General features: G+C 42.1%; 1 protein-coding gene across 2 annotated transcripts in view; it reads right to left on the minus strand.

Moving 5' to 3' along the window:
- Window positions 1-2278: 2278 nt before the first annotated feature.
- Window positions 2279-18876, minus strand: part of EFL1 (elongation factor like GTPase 1) — a 171775-nt gene continuing 155177 nt past the window's right edge. For both annotated transcript variants that reach the window (XM_090028279.1, XM_090028278.1), the window contains one exon: window positions 2279-2637. In XM_090028279.1, the coding sequence (XP_089884405.1) occupies window positions 2449-2637 (189 nt within the window). In that variant the 3' untranslated portion in view covers window positions 2279-2448. The remainder of the gene's footprint in view (window positions 2638-18876) is intronic.

Raw genomic sequence — 18876 nt, forward strand, 5'->3', positions numbered from 1 at the left:
TGTGGCTTACTGTTTTGAGATGCTGGGGTTCGTTTTTAGTTGCGCCATTTGTGAGAACACGCTGGCCTCTGGGGTGAGCTGCGGATACAACACTGGGAGATTTTTGGCACTCTTGTAATTTAGCCTGAACTGTCATAGAAAAAAAGGGCAAGTTCCAACTAGAGCTAAAGTAAACTCTGGCCTTCACCCACACTCACAGCTGAGCTATCCAGGCTAGATTTAAACTACTTTCAATACTGGGTCAGAGGTTATTCTGCATCAAAGGACAGTAGACAGAATTCAGGGTAAAACCTGGCTAAGAGATCAAGTTAATTGTGCAGCGTAGACATACTTTTATTAAGCGAAGAAGATTTCTACAGGTGACAATGTCACAGAATTATCACTTGAGTTTGAAGGTGAAGTAGAAATTAATCTGATAGACAAACGGTGCTTAACCCATGGTCCACAGGCTAAATCAAGCTTGCGGGGCTCCCCATGGGTCTACAAACTTGGCAGCAGGGGAGCCACTCCCTGCTGCCAAATATCCAGGCCTGTGGGGAGCCCCACACACCAGATAATTTGGTCTTGAACACTACATCATGCCAGTGCACAGGGCTGGTTCCCAGCATACGGCTAGATATGGCCTGGCTCTGCACCACTTATCTGGCTCACAGAGCCAAAAGGTTGGGTGTCACTGTTATAGATGAGCTGAATCAGAGATGCATAATCTTTCCAGATTAAAAGCTCACTTCATCAGATGCCAAGCTTCTGAACGGTGGTCGCAACCTTCTGACATTAAATTGAGGCAGCCTCTGAATCCACATTGAACTGTCACCTGCAAAAGAGCTGAATCCAAATCCAGATGAACCAAATGCCAATGAATTTGGTGGCAAACACAAGAGTTGTTCAGGAAACATTCAAGTCATATATTAGCTGGAGCTAGCTCATTATTGTGTGCTGCTACTTAGCCTAGCACAGTAGGGCCTGGTCCCATGATTCAGGCCCCAGCCCACTACCTCAATCCAAATATATAAATAATTATTAATAGTCACAGTAGAAAGCAGGGCAGGGTGGATGGCACCTTATAAAGTTAGTCTATAAGGTCCTCACTGTCCAAGGTTCTGCCTAACTTCAGACAAACACATACATAAATAGGATGTTGTAGAGGTGAATGTCTGCAGAATGATTACATAAATATCAGCATGTATAAGAGCAACTATCTATATTCATGAGCTAACTAGCATATCGACTTACTGAACAATTCCTATTCTTCTTTCTCTTATTTAAAACGTTTAATTAATCCACTCCTGGAGTGGAAAAAATGCCACATAATAGAGAATAGCACTCAAAACTAGGAGTAGTGTAAAATTAGGAGTTCGTGAGCACCTCATGCACTACAATTTTTTTTTTTTTTGCTGTGCAAGTGACAATGGCAAATACCTGTAGGCAAAGAACAGGGTTCATGGCAGACATTGCATTTAAGTAGTAACCTAACCACACATTAATACATTAATGATGCAATAAAACAAGGAGTAAGCCACAAAGTCATTACACAAAATGTGTAATAACTTTGTGGCAGCTTCCCATCATGCCTTAAATTTTACATGTGGCCAGGCATCAGCTGACTGGGGATGCCAGCCTCAGGAGGACATGGGAGCCCTGGACACCAATGCACTTCTGAGGCTGGAAGTACAAATCACTGGTGCTCAGCCTCCAGGGTATAGCAGAGTCCTTGGCTGTGCCCTGGAGGCTGGGAGCCTCAGCTGATCATGACTCCCAGCCTCAGGAATGCACTGGAGTCAGGGACTCCAGGTATACTCTCCAAGTTGGGACTAGCAGTCAGCTCACTGGCAGTCCCACCCTTGGGGGGTGCACCAGGCCCCTTGACTCTGATATGCTCCCGAGGCTGGGAGTGCTAATCAGCTGACTGGCTTGCCAATTGCTGGTGCAGGGCAGTCTGGGATCATGATGCTGGGCTTCCCCTACACCATCAGTATGGAGCAATTTGGATCCAATCCCCTTCCCAATCCCATAATCACATGACCTGCCTTGCAGGTGCAGCATAGCAGGAGGTGCAATTAATGGGATGGAGCATCAGATCCTATCACACCTTTAAATGAACTCCTGCCAGGTGCCTATTACAGATATGAGGGACAGTTTGCAAAAGAGTAAGTAAAATACTCTTTATGATCCTGTGGACAGCAAGGAGGAGGGGGAGGGTCTTAAAAATGGAAAGTATTTCTAGTTAATTTCTTGTTATATCTTATTTAAATAAATGATGCAGACTGAAGCCTCTGTATAAAAGGTTGGAAAGGCTCAAGTTTATTAAAACTGAAGCCGCAGACAAATTACAGCATGTAAGAATACTTGTGTAAAAGGGCAAGTCCAAGATGACATTTATAATCTGCTCTATAGAAAATCATCCACCCACACTTTGCTGGGTTACTGTAGGACCGAAAGCAGAGGCAGTTACTTATTTCTACTGAGAGTTCTTTGCTTCTCAGCATGCTCCACAATTTTCTCATCTACATAAAGTCCCTTCCGCTTTCTCACTGCATTCATGTACTTGCGGGCCTGGTTCTCAGAATCTGCCTTCTCCCCAAAGTGCAAATATTCCTCCTCTGTGGTTGGAACCCAGAACGGATCACTTGGAATGATCTGGAAAAAGAGAAAATCATAAAAGTGCCATATTAATTAAAGAAAGTAAAGTGGAAAATCCCAGGTGATTTCTTAAGACATCAGAAGGTTGGAAACAAATAGACTGAGCTTCCTGTGGCCTATAATAAGCTTTTCCAGCAAAATGCAACAGCCAGTCATACTCCCTTACCACGTTCAATCAGTGCATGATGCAGTTTGTAACTCAGTTACATGCATTTGCTTTTGGATTTTACAAACATATTTTTCTGATTTTAGTGCATGACAGTTGTATTAAATTAAAAAAATAATTTGGCTAAGTTTTCACAAAGGCACTTCTCATTTAGAACGCTATTGGTGGTGTCCCTGCCTATGGCTTTGCTGGCATTACATTGCAATGAATGTTATGCCTTATTTCCTCAACCCCTGTGCAAAACCTTAGTAAGCCAGGAAAAATTCCTTCCAATGCCTAAGAAGGGATGAAATCCTGATTCCTAGGCTTAAAGCTTGCCAGGAGCCTAGGGTGACATGATCTGTGGATTATGTGAACCTCCCACTACAGGTTTTAGCGAGGTCATGGACAAAAGAGACATGTATTTTACCTCAAGCCCTGCCCCAAACCACATCATTACAGAGTGGCATGAGGGTGTATGGCCTTTTTGAAGTCTTTCACATTTCATTCTGGGCTGTGAAACCATAGTACTGCTACTGCCTCCTGACAGGTAGAACAGAGCTTTTGCCACCTATTATAAGTAGTATTCACATGAATCCTAGGCTAGACTACACACATTTTAATTAATTTAATGGTAGGTTACTATGATTAGTCAAGCTAGGGACAGCCATTACACAAACTGGTTTAGAGTGATCAGAAACTGCTTTAAGCCTGTAACAGAACAGACATTCAGTGCACATAAACCAGTTTCAAAATGGTCAAAACCAGTTTGAGACAAACCTGGTTGAATGTAGTATCAGACTCAACTGATTTGGCTCAAACCAGTTTACGTAATGTCTGCTCAGACCCCTTCCTGGTTTAAGTTAAACCAGAGTCCCCCAGCATCTGGGCATGCTTTCTGGCCAGAGCTGTCCTTCCCCTCTGCTCCCCAGTGGGAGCAGGGACAGGCAGGAGTGGGGGTCTGGCCAGAGAGGTGTTTAATTTTGCCCTCTTTGCCCCACCAGCAGGGACCTGACCCCAGTCTGCTGGGCGCTTCCCCCTCGCGGCTGCAGCGGCAGTGGGCCAGCATGGCCCCTGACTCAGAGGGGGCAGAGAAGGGGATTATTTGCCCCTCTACCCCCAGGGAACCGCAGCTAGGTCTGCCCACAGTTTGCACCGTTTGGGGCAGGTATGTGCCCGCGTTTCCTCAGTCCAGAGGGAATGTCTGTACTGTTACAAATCAGTTCAACCTAGGCACGTTGGACTAACCTGCAAACATTTAATCAATTTGGGGTCCAGCTTTCCGAATGCCTGTCCCTAGCTCAAGGGTAAACATGGCATCTGTTACTGAGATTTGTGGTGCTTCTGACATACACTACCAGGGGCTGAAACTAGCTTAACATGTTGCTTTATAAAGCCCCAGACAGACATCCACAATCTAAGGATATAAATACAAAATGCAGTTAAAGCAATGTTATTAATTTAAAAGATAAATATCCTGACAAATTAGTATTCTTGGAAGAGAATGCAAGGGATGGAATGTGATCCCTCAAAGTAGAAAAAATGTCTGGCTCCAATAAACGACTTTTCTTAAACTACTAAAATATATACAGGAGGAAATAGAGAAAGCTTGCCCGCACACACTGAAGTAATCTCAATAGTAAATGTCATCCTAGCTGGTGATGAGATGTAGCATAACTAATGCTACCTGTAAAACATACCTGCTTCCGAGTCTATACGAATGCCTGAAAGCATACTAGAATAAAACCTACCATTACCTGCATCATTTCTGTTTACAGTGCAAATTTTAACTGTGAAGTATGACCTACAGTGGCAGCTAAATATGGACATAAGATCTTGCAATAAGTAACATAATATTTTCAACAGGATAGTGATATATTTTGATAATTCCTGAATGAACAGTTCAATCAATAAGAAAGAGAATATGAGAGGGGGAGAAAGGAGAGAAAATGTGTGCATGCATACATTTGAAATTCTTAAAAAGCAGATGCTTAGTGTCATTCAGGTCAAATATACAAAAGTACCACTCAGAAAAGCGAAAAACAATTTTGAATAAAGTGCTATTAGTGACTGAGACTATGAAACTGTATATTGAATTAATATGGAATAATGAATAACTCCAACAACAGTTAGTGACTTTCATACCACATTAAGAAGTAATAAATGTGTATGCAAATGTTTTAAGAAATAAATTTAAGAATTCATCTGAGAGTTAGACTTGCATGGTAAACTCTCTCATAGGTACTGGGAATTCATCTTAAATTATTAAGAGTGTTCTGGGCTCACATAAAATGTGTGTGTAATCAAATCTGGTAAATGGTCCATGGTGAATTGATGTTTGGGTAATTAACCAAAATTGTACAGGGCTATAGCCCTGAGATGCAACTTTTCTGTTCCATTAGTAGACCATTATCTATGAAGGAGTCTAGAAGTCACTAGAATGAATAAAGCATTAAGAAAATAAGAGTTAAAATTAACAAGGTCACCTTCTAAGAATGTTGAATATGAATAATCTTAAATGATCATTTTGGGCTTATGTCAATTCAGGCTATGTTGATAATTTTCAAAAACAGATTTAGTTTTAAATAAATCAGAGATATTTTAATTGCTCTTATCAATACACTTAGTAAAAGGAAAGGTAGGTTTTTTAACATGAAAAACCCTGACAATTCATGGAAAGAGCAATATCACCAAAATACCAATTTTTCAATATTATTGCTTTCACAGTAATCTAAGACAGTTTATCTTTGTTTTAAATTAGTTTTCCAGGCCTGATAAGGGTAAAGCTATCACAACACCCAAAGACAAGGAGAGAGCAGAACATTCCCACCAGAGTACAGCAAGAATTGTAGCAGTTTTACTCCCAAAATGGTGTTCTAAAAGAATGTGTTGGATGCACACACACGTTTGTTGGAGGGAGAAGTTTTACTACATTTATTATACCTGGCCATCCATTTAATTGCTGTATATTTTAAGACAAGGAGACCCACTGAAAACTAAACTGAACACAAACCAAACTAGAATTAAAGATGCAACTTAAAATTGGCACACGCTAAAAAAATGTAACTCCAAATAATTACAGTTTGTAAAGCATTAATATCTTATGTTTGACAGCGCTCATTTTTGCAGATATATCTTTTTTAATATTAAAGAATTATGTTTGTCAAATTTAAGAAACAACACTAGGGGTAGGAGTTTGGAAGGAGGAATTTGGAAATAAACTCAAGTTGGAGATGGCTATTCTTGACACGGTAATTTAGTGCAACATGGGCTCTCCCTTTCAAAGCAAAGTGCTGACTACTTTAACCCTGAACAAGCTTTACATGCCTGATGTTAAGCATGTGTGGAGTCCTAGAGAAGTAAATGGGACTATTTATATGCTTAAAGCTAAACTTAACAGGCCCATAAAGGTTGGGAACTCAATATGCTTAAGGTAGTCTGATATATTGTATGAAAGTTACCTTTCTAAATAACATTAGTGGGTTTTTTGGTAAATATAAAATTTAGAATTAACTGACTACATAAGTATCTGCCTCTGGCAATAGCAGAGGCAATCTGCATACTATTAGGCACTACATTTTCTACAAGACAGCTAATTTTAAGATGTTGCAAAGGCACTTACACAACAATAGACTGAAGTAATGAAGGGAAGAAACACTGGGCTTTTAATACTTATTTTTACCTTGCTATCAAACGTTTGATCTGGCTGTAGTGATGCATGCACTGGTTATCTTCATGTAGAACAATGACCTTTTTTTGCCTCTGAGGATGGAGTCAGTTCAGAAGTTGCAAAACAAAAGTTCAGATTTGCAAAGAGGATGACAGGCCACCTCCCCAGTGTACTGGACTAGCACAATCATCCTGTGCTTTGGTCCTTTCACTAGGTTCCCACCCATCCTTTGCCTTGATCTTGATTTTCAAGGTCATGAAAGATTAGACCCTAGTTCCACTGATGACTGTTTTTTCCACTAATGACTTGCTTGGAGTTAGACTTTGTAATTTATATTGTTCAAGGAGAAGCTTTACCGGATGCCTTTACTGTGGACAAATTGGAGAGTCCAGTGGAGGGCAACAAAAATGGTGAGGGGGCTGGGGGACATGATTTATGAGGATGGGGTGAGGGAACTGGGCTTATTCAGTCTAGAGAAGAGGAGACACAGGGGATTTAATAGGAGGCTTCAACTACCTGAAGCAGGGGTCAAAAGAGGATGTGGCTGGACTGTTCTGTGGTAGCAGATGACAGCACAAGGAACAACAGTCTCAAGCTGCACCAAGGGAAGTTTTTCTCACTAGGAAGGAAGTTAAACACCAGAACGGGTTACCCAGAGAGGTTGTGGACATTCCACCTTTGGAGGTTTTTAAGACCTGGCTAGACAAAGCTTCGGCTGGGATGATCTAGTTGGGGATGGTCCTGCTCTCAGCAGGGGGGATGGACTAGAGACCTCCTGAGGTCCCTTCCAACCCTCATTTTCTACGATTCAATCCTCAGGGCTGTTTCTGCCAACACTATGAAGAGAGCTGTTGGTTTGATCTGGCAGTCGAATGGAAATACTTGGAAATAGGAAAAGGTTCCTGAGGAGTGGAGAAAATACGTTTTGGTGACAATACCAAAGAAATTTGCAGAACTGCAGATGAGTTCACTGCCTGCAGTCTGAGCAAAGTCGTCCTCCTGGTTCTCAAAAGATTCAAGCTGCAGACAGTAGTATACCATGTCTGTGAGAAACAGTATGGTTTCCACAAAGACAGAATGAGAATGCAGCAAATCCTGTACTGAAGGCTGATCACAGAAAACAACGAAGAGGTTGACAGGACAAGTGTTCAATTCTTTCATCCACTTAAAAGGCCCTGAGTTTGGCAAGATGGACTCTGGGCTGCTTTGAGGTTATAAAGTGTAAGGCAAGAAGCTACTAGCTGTGTTTAATCAAAAAAAAAGACCGATGTGAAAACGACAGTTGTTTATGCAGCAATGGGCACGTCTATATGTGCTGCAGTGGTGCCGTTGTTACGGTGCCGTCATTTAGTACCATGAAGAGGAAACTCCAGCTGTTTGGAAACATATGCCAGATAACAGCCATCTGAAGACTGGAGTCTTTGGTTTGGCAGTGAGGGCAGCAGAACCAAAGGCAAATTATGAATGAGACAGCACAATGAAAAGTTAGAGTAGGCCACATGACTAAGGTCACTCAACTACAGGACAGAGAGAGGAAGGAAGAAGGTAAAGTATATGAGAATCAAAACGTAAGGAGGTTTTTTTTGATTAGGTGAAGTTTCCTCCAGAAACAACCACTAAAGGAGATTAGACTGACCCACAATCCAACTGCCTAAAGGACATGTTACTAGACCCACTCTCCCCTTTGATAAAGTTTTCCTACCATAGTAGGAAGTTTAACACGCACACAAAGTATACCCCCAAAACAACACCACTTACTAAAGAAGGGATATGAAGACTCTTGGGAGCCTACCAGAAACATCACTATAGAAAAGCTAATTTAAGTGGGAAACATTTAGATAGTATGATGATAAATACTCATGGAAAAAACTCAGACAGAGAGATTCATCTGTTAGTCTACAGGAAAACTGTTCCAGCAATGTGTTTTATGCCTGGGTCCCGCTTTTGTGGATGGAGGGCTCAACAGAGTGAAATGTGCAGAAATGGGCTCAAGTGAAAAAACAAAGATGCACATCATAAAGCATCTGCTATAATTCAAGAAACAAGTTGTGCATTTGCTTTAAGTCAGCAGCCCAGTCACAGAAATCAAACCCTAGTACAGTGTTCACAGTGCTTCTGTGGAGGAGGAAAAAAGAAAACTTTACATGCCTTCTGTTCATGTAATCTCTCCAATTCTGCAAAGGAAAGAGCACAGAAGAGAGATCATTTATCTCCTAGGCACAGTCAGCCAAAGGATCGAAGTAGATGAATGTAGCAGGTGGCAACCATCATGATCCATACCCTGTTAGCAGAATGCAGGCGGGCAGGCAGGCAGAAGGAAGAAACGTTTCATTATAACACTGGAGGACGGTTGTCATCAGTTTGCTTACGCTGGGGAATTGTCAGAACCCGGGTCTAGGCTCGGTGGGATCAGTGCTGAGCAGCTTTTGGCTCTTGAACTATTATTTCCACTTGTGGGAGCCACAAAGGGAAAACTGTAAAGTCTGTAGCTGAGACTGAATTCTCGTCTGGATAAAGCCCTAAATGATTAATTATATTCTAAATGGAACAGTCCTTTAGGGATAGGACTGAGCTGTTGATCTTGGAAAGTCTGCAGGAACAAAGAAGAGACACCCACAAATATTATTTATTCCATGCTGCATACCACTTTTTCACTCAAAATTCCTTTTATAAGTTTCCAAATATTTGTTGCAACTCTGAAATAAGTGTGCCGTTTAAAATTCATTTTAAAAACAGAAATGTCTTCTATGCATGTTACACTAATACTGGACATACATGTTAGATGTGAACACCCTAAGTTTGATTGCTCGGAACAGAGACTGTTAAATTTCCAGAGAAACCCTTGTAAAAAGAGAGGATTAAAATATATGGCTCTTCAACCATTTACAAAATTCTTCAGTTAAAAACTCAGGAGAAACTCATGCAATTCAGTGAATATTTTAACAACTGCCTTAACTCTGCCCTGTTTTGTCTGCCAATTTTTGTCTAATTGTTGGAAATATGCTGAGTATTAGGCATAAGACAGAAACACTAGATAATCTTACAGGTTGGCACAGTGGATACTACCTGACAGCTACAAAGAGCCATTTTTCTTGCTTTTAGACATTTTAGGGGTTTTTACTAAAGTTAATTAGTTACTCTATACATTGGAGGCCAACCTTTTTGGAAGGGTATCACAAGTTAAGTCCCTCACTCTCCCCAAGCGCCACTCTGATCCGATTCCTATATCCAATTTATTGCTGTTTTCTGCTCCTTTTCCTATCCATCATTGTGTTCCCTGCTCCATCCCCAATCTGCTGCATGCCCCACACAGAGGCTGCTCATGCCACTTGTGGCACGCGTACCGCAGGATGGCCACCCTGCTGTAATATTACCCAACCATTAGACAGCAATCTGGTCATTGTTCAAAGCCAGTAGTAGCATAAAGGACCTCAGTGGCAACCTTAATGGCAAACCTTAGCTCATAGGGAAATCTGAGCAATTGCTATTGCTCTAGTAATGGTTAGTTCTTTCCGGGATGGAAATCAAACAGCAAATGCTGTTGCTTACTAATAAACATAATCAGAAGAAAAATGTATTTTTTCCATAGCTCTGCATTTAAAAACAGTGGCTTTTAAATAGGTTGGTTTTTGTTTAGTATTTGGGCAGCAGATCACTAAAACAACATTTATTCCATTACAGGTGAAATATATGTCAAAACTCAGTGGTATGAAACACGGTACAAGAAAAGGAACCACAGCACAGTTTTGCTGTTACATCTGTTATTTCTTAAATGCAAAATACCCTGTTCATGATGGAAATGTTTTAATACAATTTAATAATTATTTCACTGATGTATTAATGAAGTTGTAGAGTTTACATTTTTCCCTTTATTTATGGGAAGCAAGTCATTCTAATCTAAGATTCTGCTCTAATTAAATATATCAGTGAAGCACATGCTGAAAACTGTGGAATAATAATAGTGTTTGTCTTCAGTAACTCATTGGAAAAGTGTAAGCTACTTGAAGGTATATATAAAAGTGTGTGTACATAACTAAATCAACACAGAGTGATGTATTGTAAATAAGTGAATGAACTGACTTAAATACTGCACAAGTTTCCCCAAGAAAAATAAGAGTTGGAAAGCATAGAAGTGTCCATGAGCTTGATGATGGCTGAAGTTCTGTCTCCTAAAGAGGCCATTTGCCTCTGAAGACAGAATCTTAGGTCACTTTATACACTTGAATGCGATGCTAATATTTTCACACAAAAAACAGAGTTGACCAAAATTAATGCATAGTACTGTATTTTGGAGATATTGCCACTACTGCCTCCAATAGGGAGGCTGACCTAGATGACTTGAGGTCTCTTCCAGTCTGACTTTTCTATGAGTCTACTACAAGAAGTTTAAATTCAATTAAAATTCAACACAAACTTGTACAAGCGTCACAGCCCCTTGGCTAAGTGTTCTCTTTCGGATCTTATCCCTGAACCTTCTTGTGACATATGGAGATATAGTCTTTAAACTGCTGGCACAATGGAGGACACAATCCCCCCTTTTTAGCCAATACAGTATGGTTCTGCAGTAGCAGCAGTGCAGTTCCCGTCTCTGATTTATTTGACACTGGTCTATGTCACAGAAAAAGGAACAGAAATGTGTGTCACTAAAAAACTGTAGGAAGTACCATGCGCTGTTATAGAGGCATATCCTTTCTGCTGCCACAGACTGCCAAGGAGAAGCAGCTTCTTGGTTTTAAAATAGCACCTATCACCACATCATAATATTGTATCCTAAGTGGACAGGAAAGAGGGAAATATCTGATCAACAAGGTTTGGGAGTTATATGAAAGTATCACATAGAAATGAAGATTCCCTTCAAGTTCAGCTGCACAGCTGTAGATGGAGGACAGGAAATGGGAGCACAGGAGCTGTGCCAGGCACAAGACACAGTTGGAGACCTTGGGAAGTATTCCAGGGTCTTGCAGTAGGAGCACAGTGCAACAGGAAAATTTCATTTCCTGAGAAATTCCCTTTTACTGGCAGCTGAACCTGCAGGTGAAAGGAGAGGGGGGAAAATAGCCTGGGTCAACTGATCTGTAAACAGCAGTCTCCATTCTCTCAGAGACATGCAGGCAAAGAGGTTTCCTTGCAAGTCAAAGTGTGCACTAATTGTCCCTGTAAACTGATGGTGGTGTGAGAGCTGCTGTTAGTGCAGACCAGCTCTGCCTCACTCTCTACACAAAGAAAGGGACCTGTCACAAAAATATCAGACAACAGGAATGAGAGGAGATTACTAGAAGAACAGGCCTCCCTCCTATAGAGGGATGGACCTGGTGGTCATAACTTGGTAAAATGCCAATCAGGAAACTCACTTATCTACGGGGAACGGCTTGAGGCAATGTGACAAACAATGATTGCTCAGAAGGTAAAAATCTACTTTTGAGACCCTTCTTTAAACCTCAGCACCTTGACATTAGCAAGATGAGAATGGTTCAAGGACCAACAGGCAGAAGCTTTTGCAGTTCATTCTTTATGATAGGCTTCAAATAGAATAGAAAACTTAGGAAGACAGGAGCTAGAATGACAGGCCATATTAATGTGGAAGAAGGCAACACTGGATTACTACATGTTAGTAGGAATAGCTACTAATTAGCACTCTGGGAAATAGTTATTTAAAAGACCACAAAACGGAACATCCCATTGCATCATACCTTTTATATTCTTATCTGTTTGTCTAAACAGTAATCTACAAACAATGGGGACCAACCTTGCCTGGCAGACCTGCCATAAATTAAGCCTGCACCCTCCTAGATTGCCACTCGAATCCCTTTCTCCTGCCTCATCCACTGCTCTGCTTTTTAATCCCTTCCCCATCTGCCAGGTGCCACACACGCAGGCTGTCCATGCCAGTTGTAGCATGCGCACTGCAGGTTGCCCTTCCTGCTAACACACATCCTGAACAACAGTTCAATATCAGTCTCCTTTGTACCAATTACTTGGAAAAATTAATATTTCCTAGTTGTATTTCAATATTGCTCTGCTAAAGAATGCTATTGCTTTGTATTGCTGCAGATATGGAATGGATTAACACACAGCTATAACAAGCTATGGATCAAAAAATTAAATGCAGTACATTTGCTTTTCATGCCTCTTACATATACTTTCACTTAAGTATCAAAAAAGAGAAACTGTAAAAATAGATAGCTGACTTCAGTGACTAACTTGGGGAGGTATGTAATTTTATTTCTGCTCTGTATTCCTCAAAGTATTTTCCCTTAAAAGCTCTTGATTGTAAATAACATGGTTTTGGTAAAATACAATTGGAAAAATGACAGAAGTTAGAAATTGGGGAGTAAACAACATGTATTTCATTTCTAAAAACCAACTTACAAAGGCCTCTAAAGGGCAAAGAAGTGTTTGATCCACAACATTTAAAATTCTCTTTCACTAGCTGGAGATTTCAGAAGATTACGGCTACCCCCAAAAACACTGTATGGAAAAAGTTTACCTTTAAAAATACCTTTTCCCCACATCAAGGCCAATATTGCCAGGTTACAGTGCTCTGTAACTTGTGGGTTTTAGTTTTTGTATTCCGAGAGGAGACTGGTAGATGTTCTGCAGTTTCTCAGAACTGCCTGGCTGGGAACGGAAGGGGGTTAACGTCTGTATAGACCTTTATTTGTTCCAAAATTTTGACTTCATCCAACGTGGCTAAGTGTTTTGAAAATGAAAAAGAAATAGAACGAACCCCTGGTGGCTTACAAGACTACTCTATAACAATTAGATTGTTTGGCAACTGACTACTGCATGTTTCAGCGTTGACTGGGCAAGATATTTAATGAATGGTTTGCAGTTAAGGAATTGGCCTCAACAAAACTGTAGAAACTGAAGTAGGACTTAGTTACTTGTGTTTCTAGTATTTAAACAAGCACAACTCAGTTTCTCAGTTTAGGGCACACATTAATTGTTAGACAGCATTAAAATCTGCACACGTAGTGCTTGACCCTGGTTCTGCAAAACACTTAGACATGTAAATTGTCCTACCAAAGTCAACAGATCACTTGTGTATGCAAAATTAAGCATATACTTATCGTGCATTTCTGTGGGGTTTACATAATTTACATCTGAAAGCAAGACTGTGGCCTTTATTGGTAAATGACATAATCCTGGGCATGCATGCATACATACATAAATAATGCAAGATTAAACTACAAATTGATCAGATGCACTAGAGATTTTTAAAAAGAAAGAGGAAATGAATTGTACTGCTTGCCTCTTCTCTCATATATTAGGCAGACATCCATTATATTACATTATTTTAAAAAATATTTTATTGTGGAAATAAAAACATGAGCTATTTCTGATGGTGACATATCTTCACAGATCTTGAGTCTGCTGCTTTGTTTTACTTTTCTGTTTTTGACTACTATGTTATTGTTCATCTTAGGCAGCCATTAACATTCTCTTAGGAGACTCCTGTCATTTCAAGATGCCAAAGGAACTGGTTAGCAAAAATACTTGGGGCTCCAGCTTACAAATGGATCCCCACAGGTGGAGCTTCACACCCTCTGTGCAACAGAGGGGTCTTCTCTAGCAAGCGTGGCACTAAAAGCCTATGCATTAAAGAGGGAGTTTTCTTCAGTGGAGCATATGACAAAGACATTATATCTTGCAGAATTTTTTTGTGTGACATGGTGAAGGGAATTATTTCTCACTCAGCTACAGGCAACATTTTCACATGTAAAACGTACAGACACAAACTATATCCATAAACTAACACGCCCACACACTCAAAAGTTGAGATAAATCAAAATCAAGGTTGCTTCTACAACCACAATTCAGTGCCCCTTGTGAATATGGACACAGTGCTAAGTGACTTCTTTTGCTTACAAGCTCCTACTGATTTCAGCTGCAAGCACTCATCACTTTGCAAATCAGGCTCCAGCATCTCAGCCGGACACCCCAAAATGAGGTACGCAAACTGACAATCATGCGAAAAGTGTACTTCAGGTGATATGTCTAGCAGCGCAACTGAACTCTGGCAGAGGCAGGGAAAGAATACCCCATAATATTCAAATGCCCAATTCAAAAGTCTTTCCTTCTCTTCCTGCACCCCACATTATTCACTACACTTCTGCAACAGAGCGCTCCAATCTCAGGGGCAATCAGCTCCTTTAGTACACAGCTTCCATTCGTTACCAGAGCAGGTCCATCCTATGCCTTGAATGTGGAAGTCTCTCTCATAAAATACAGTGCATTAACCTGACTTTCAGTGCTCGACTTGAGAACCTTAATAATTATTTCCCTTTATGTATGCATGATTCTAGATTTAAAAATGAACAAATGGACTCCCTCTCCCGGTATCAGATTGACACCTTTGTGGCCTGGAGCCCTTAATTAATTGCACAGACCTCTGCCACTCGAGGTAGTGGAATAACTAATAGCAATATTAGGTTGTCATCTTCAATGTGGGCAAGTATTAGGAACAGATGCAATACACTAGGGTCTCTCTTTATGCAAGGGCTGTGTTCTAAAAAAAAACTTGCATAAAGCAAATCAATTATTACATGCAATTAATAGGGATATGTACCAGCCTCATTCTACTGCCCTGCCAAACCATGACAAAGTCATGAAATATGCACGGGGGGCTCATCCAGTAGGACACGTGCAGCAGCAGGAGTCGCCATCCCTTCCTCGTGCGCCCTTGCGCTCCTCAGAGTGGCAGGTACAGAAAGCGCATCCCCAGGGCAGCGCAGGACGAGCAGCCAGCACTCCCTGCCACCCTTCCCCGGGTGCCCCTCCAGCCCGGTTGGCATGACACAACACGGCTGGGAACAGTGAGGCTGCATGGAGACACTATGAACTTCAGGCTGCAAGCAGCAACCCGCGCAGTGGGCGTGTCGCCAGGGCAGCGCAGAGCGAGCTCCTTCTCTGTGCGACCCCACTGTTCCCAGCCGTGGCTCATCACACCCACCTAAGGCTCCGTCCTGCTCCCCACTTGGGCCCTGCAGCTGCACACAGCAGCCCTGGGCCCCAATCCCCCTCCCAGCTGGGCAGCCCTGCCCAGGTCCCTCCCTGCAGGGGCCTCGATCCCCTTCTTCTCCCCCACTTACCTGCTGCAGCTGCCCTCAAGGCTACTTGGGGCCACGTGTATGTATTGTACATGCACATGGCGCCCCCGTCTTACCGCCTTCCTTCCACTTCCTCCCAGTTCCCTGCAGACTAGAACTCTGCCAGCCTGCAAGGAGTTCACTGCCAACAGACAAATGAGGTCCAGGATTTTTCCTCGCACAAGCGAATTTACAGTATCAATAAGGTCCTTGTATATAGGCAAATTTGCACAAAACAAATTCACATCAAGCGAGACCTGAGTGTACACATTTTACTGGTGGGTTTCATAGATAGGTAAAGAAAGCAGAGAAAGCGTGAGACTCCATTTCAGTCTCTAGACTCATGAAACTGTTCCACTGAAGCTTTGTCTCCTATCCCACCTATTCCAACTGCTCCCTCTCTTAGTCCAGTCTCTTCTTCACCTCTTGTTGGGGAGGACAGAACAAGGAGCCTTTCCAGGTCCAGTTTCCTCTCCTTACCCCAGTACTAATCTTCTTGCCAGCCTGCTTGCTGTATTTCAGTGGTCTTGGGGGCTACTGACAGATGTGAAAAAAAAAAAAAACAGACCAGTGCTTTACCAGAAGAGGAAGAACATTAATTTGACCATGTCCCCCAGCGTCTATATAGATCGGGTGCTTCAACAGGCCTTTTTGGCGCTTTTATCGAAAGCTGATTGAATCAGCTATTAGATACATGCCAAAAACCCCGCTGAAGCACCCAATTTGTAGAGACACTGGGCAAGCTGGGTCAAACTAACATGACAACTCTTCTGGGCATGCGTTGCACTCCAGGGGTTTGCCAAGCTGAAAGTAAAGCACTGGTTTTTTTTCTTCCCTAAAAGTGATCTCTGTACTAACAGGTGCAGTGGTGTCTGCTCATGTCTGCATACAGCCTGAGACAATGGCACCGGGAAGCCTGAACTGCCCCATCCTGTAAATCTTGTAGTGGTATAAAAGTTCAGATAAAAGACTTAAGTATTATTTTTACCAGATGGAATAGGGCGAGGGGAATGAAGCCGCAAGGAGAACGGGAGCAAGGAAACGCTTCTAGGCTAGGGACAGACAGTCAAAAAGCCTGAATTCTGCAGTGGCTCAGGCTAGAAGCCAGGGGGCGCGAGAGCAGCCCTCTCTTCCCTTCTGCAGGGCTGAGCTGAGGGGGGCGTGGCCAAGCCCCAGCAGGACTCATTAGTGAGGTCTGCCTGCAGGTCCCAGGCTTTTCCCCGCTGGCTGCTCAAGGGACAGGAGTGTTGCCAGCCACCAGCCTGGGCCAGCACTCTGAGGCAAGGGGGGGTGTACAGTTCATGCATCTGCTGATGATGCGGAGCTTTTCAATCTCCCTCCCTGCTTCATCATACTGTCTGCAGCAAACTGACAGGTAAGCAAGCCAGCTGGGGGGCTGATAACAGTCTTTATCACCTGATTAGCAAAGCAATAGCCTTTCTCCACATTAAACTCTTTAAACAGCTTACCAGCTGACCTCTTGAAAAGCGCGAAGTCATCACTGTTCTGTCTGCCTATCCCAGTGAAATTGGACACACAAGCACCTCTCAGCATTAGCCAGCATACGACATACTGATTACAGTCCCTACTTAGGCAGAGAGGAGGAACGGATCTCTGCTTAAGCAGCAAGTGGTGAGAGGGGGAGTGGGGAGGGGGGCACGGGGAAGCCAGCAGACCCTGCTGTGCCTGCCAGTCTGTGTCAAACTCCAGTCAGGGAGGGGAGGGGAAAGGAGGGGAGGGGAGGAGCCAGCTCTGCTGTGGAGCAAAGAGCCCCACCCAGCCCAGAGAGCATGCCGAGATGCTGGGGGACTGATTTGACTTAAACCAGCAAGGGGTCTGGGACAGACATTGCATAACCCGTTTTGAGCCAAATCAGTTAAGTCTGATACTACATTCAACCAGGTTTATTATCTGTTCTGTTACAGGTTTAATCTAGTTTCTGATGATTTAAACAGGTTTGTGTGTAATGTCTGTCCCTACCCCTAGGAAAGTTCCCAGTTACACCTTAGTCCCTTTTTCCCATTCTCCTTGAATCTTCACCTCCCGGCACTCCCGCCGTCCCTATTCCCTCTGGTAAAATTAATTAACATTTAAGTCTTCTATCTGAACTATCTGGCTTTGCACTTTAAACCTACTTCCTTGTTTCTGCTGGGAAGATAATTACTTCTACAAGTCATCATTCAGGACTCGCTCTCCCACCTGCCTCCAAACTAAACCTTTTAAGAGTAGATTGGATGAAGATTTTTTGCTGAAGACCCTCATCTTAACCGCTACCTCAATCTACCCCCAAAAGGTTTTTCACCTTTGCTTTTCGATTAGTAAGTGCAAGCAAGAGCTAAGAAACTGAAAAACAGAAGATACTATTTATGGGGCTTTTTATAACTTTTCCTCTCTGAAATATTTAACAAATGTAAAAAGAGGAGGAGACAAACCATTTTAATCATACTTTAAATAGAACAGTGTTGTCCCAAAATCAGCTCAAGGAACACACCACCACTTCTTTATTTAAAAACAGCCTAACAGTTCAAGCAGACAACCAACATTTTAATATTCCTAAACTGAAGAAATACTCACAAACAGTTCAAAGTCACTTTCTTACAAACTCCACCTAAGTGTTGAAATGACCATCAACATAATCATGCATTTAAAGTTAAAGTTCAGTCTGCTACAAACTCACAGACTTTAAAGCTAGGCTATTATGATTACTTGTCCAAACTCTTGCACAGCTAGCCAGACAACCTCACCAAATAATTTCCATATTAAATCCCACATTCTTTTTAGGTTGCAACATAACTTAGGAAAAGAGGTACAGTTTTGATTTGCCTACATGAAACAGAGCTCCCTGCTTGATGGCACTGCCGCAGAGTATGGTAAAAATAACGGCATCCCTATTTTACTTCATTCAAATCATCCTTAACCAGTCCTTCTTCCAGGACTTTACAGTATGCTCTAGATACTATTATACTATTTAGCTAATCCTACTCTAAAGAATTCAGATAAAGTCACATGAATCCCATAGAGACTTGGTGGGATAGCTCGCATGACTGATGCAATTGCAGAGATGCTGGCCATTATCTCTGAAAACTCACAGCAATTGGGGGAAGTCCCAGATGATTAGAAAAGGGCAAATATAGCGCCCATCGTTAAGAAAGGGAAGGAGGATCCAGGGAACTACAGACCAGTCAGTCTCACCTCACCCCCCCAGAAAAAAAATCACAGAGCAGGTCCTCAAGGAATCCATTTCTAAGCACTTGGAGAAGAATTAAGTGATCAGAAATGGTCAGCATGGATTCACCAGGAGCAAATCATGCCTGACCAGCCTGGCCTCACCT

This window comes from Crocodylus siamensis, chromosome 15 (assembly GCF_052110815.1).
Source record: "Crocodylus siamensis isolate JL-2025a chromosome 15, ASM5211081v1, whole genome shotgun sequence".
NCBI lineage: Eukaryota > Metazoa > Chordata > Crocodylia > Crocodylidae > Crocodylus > Crocodylus siamensis.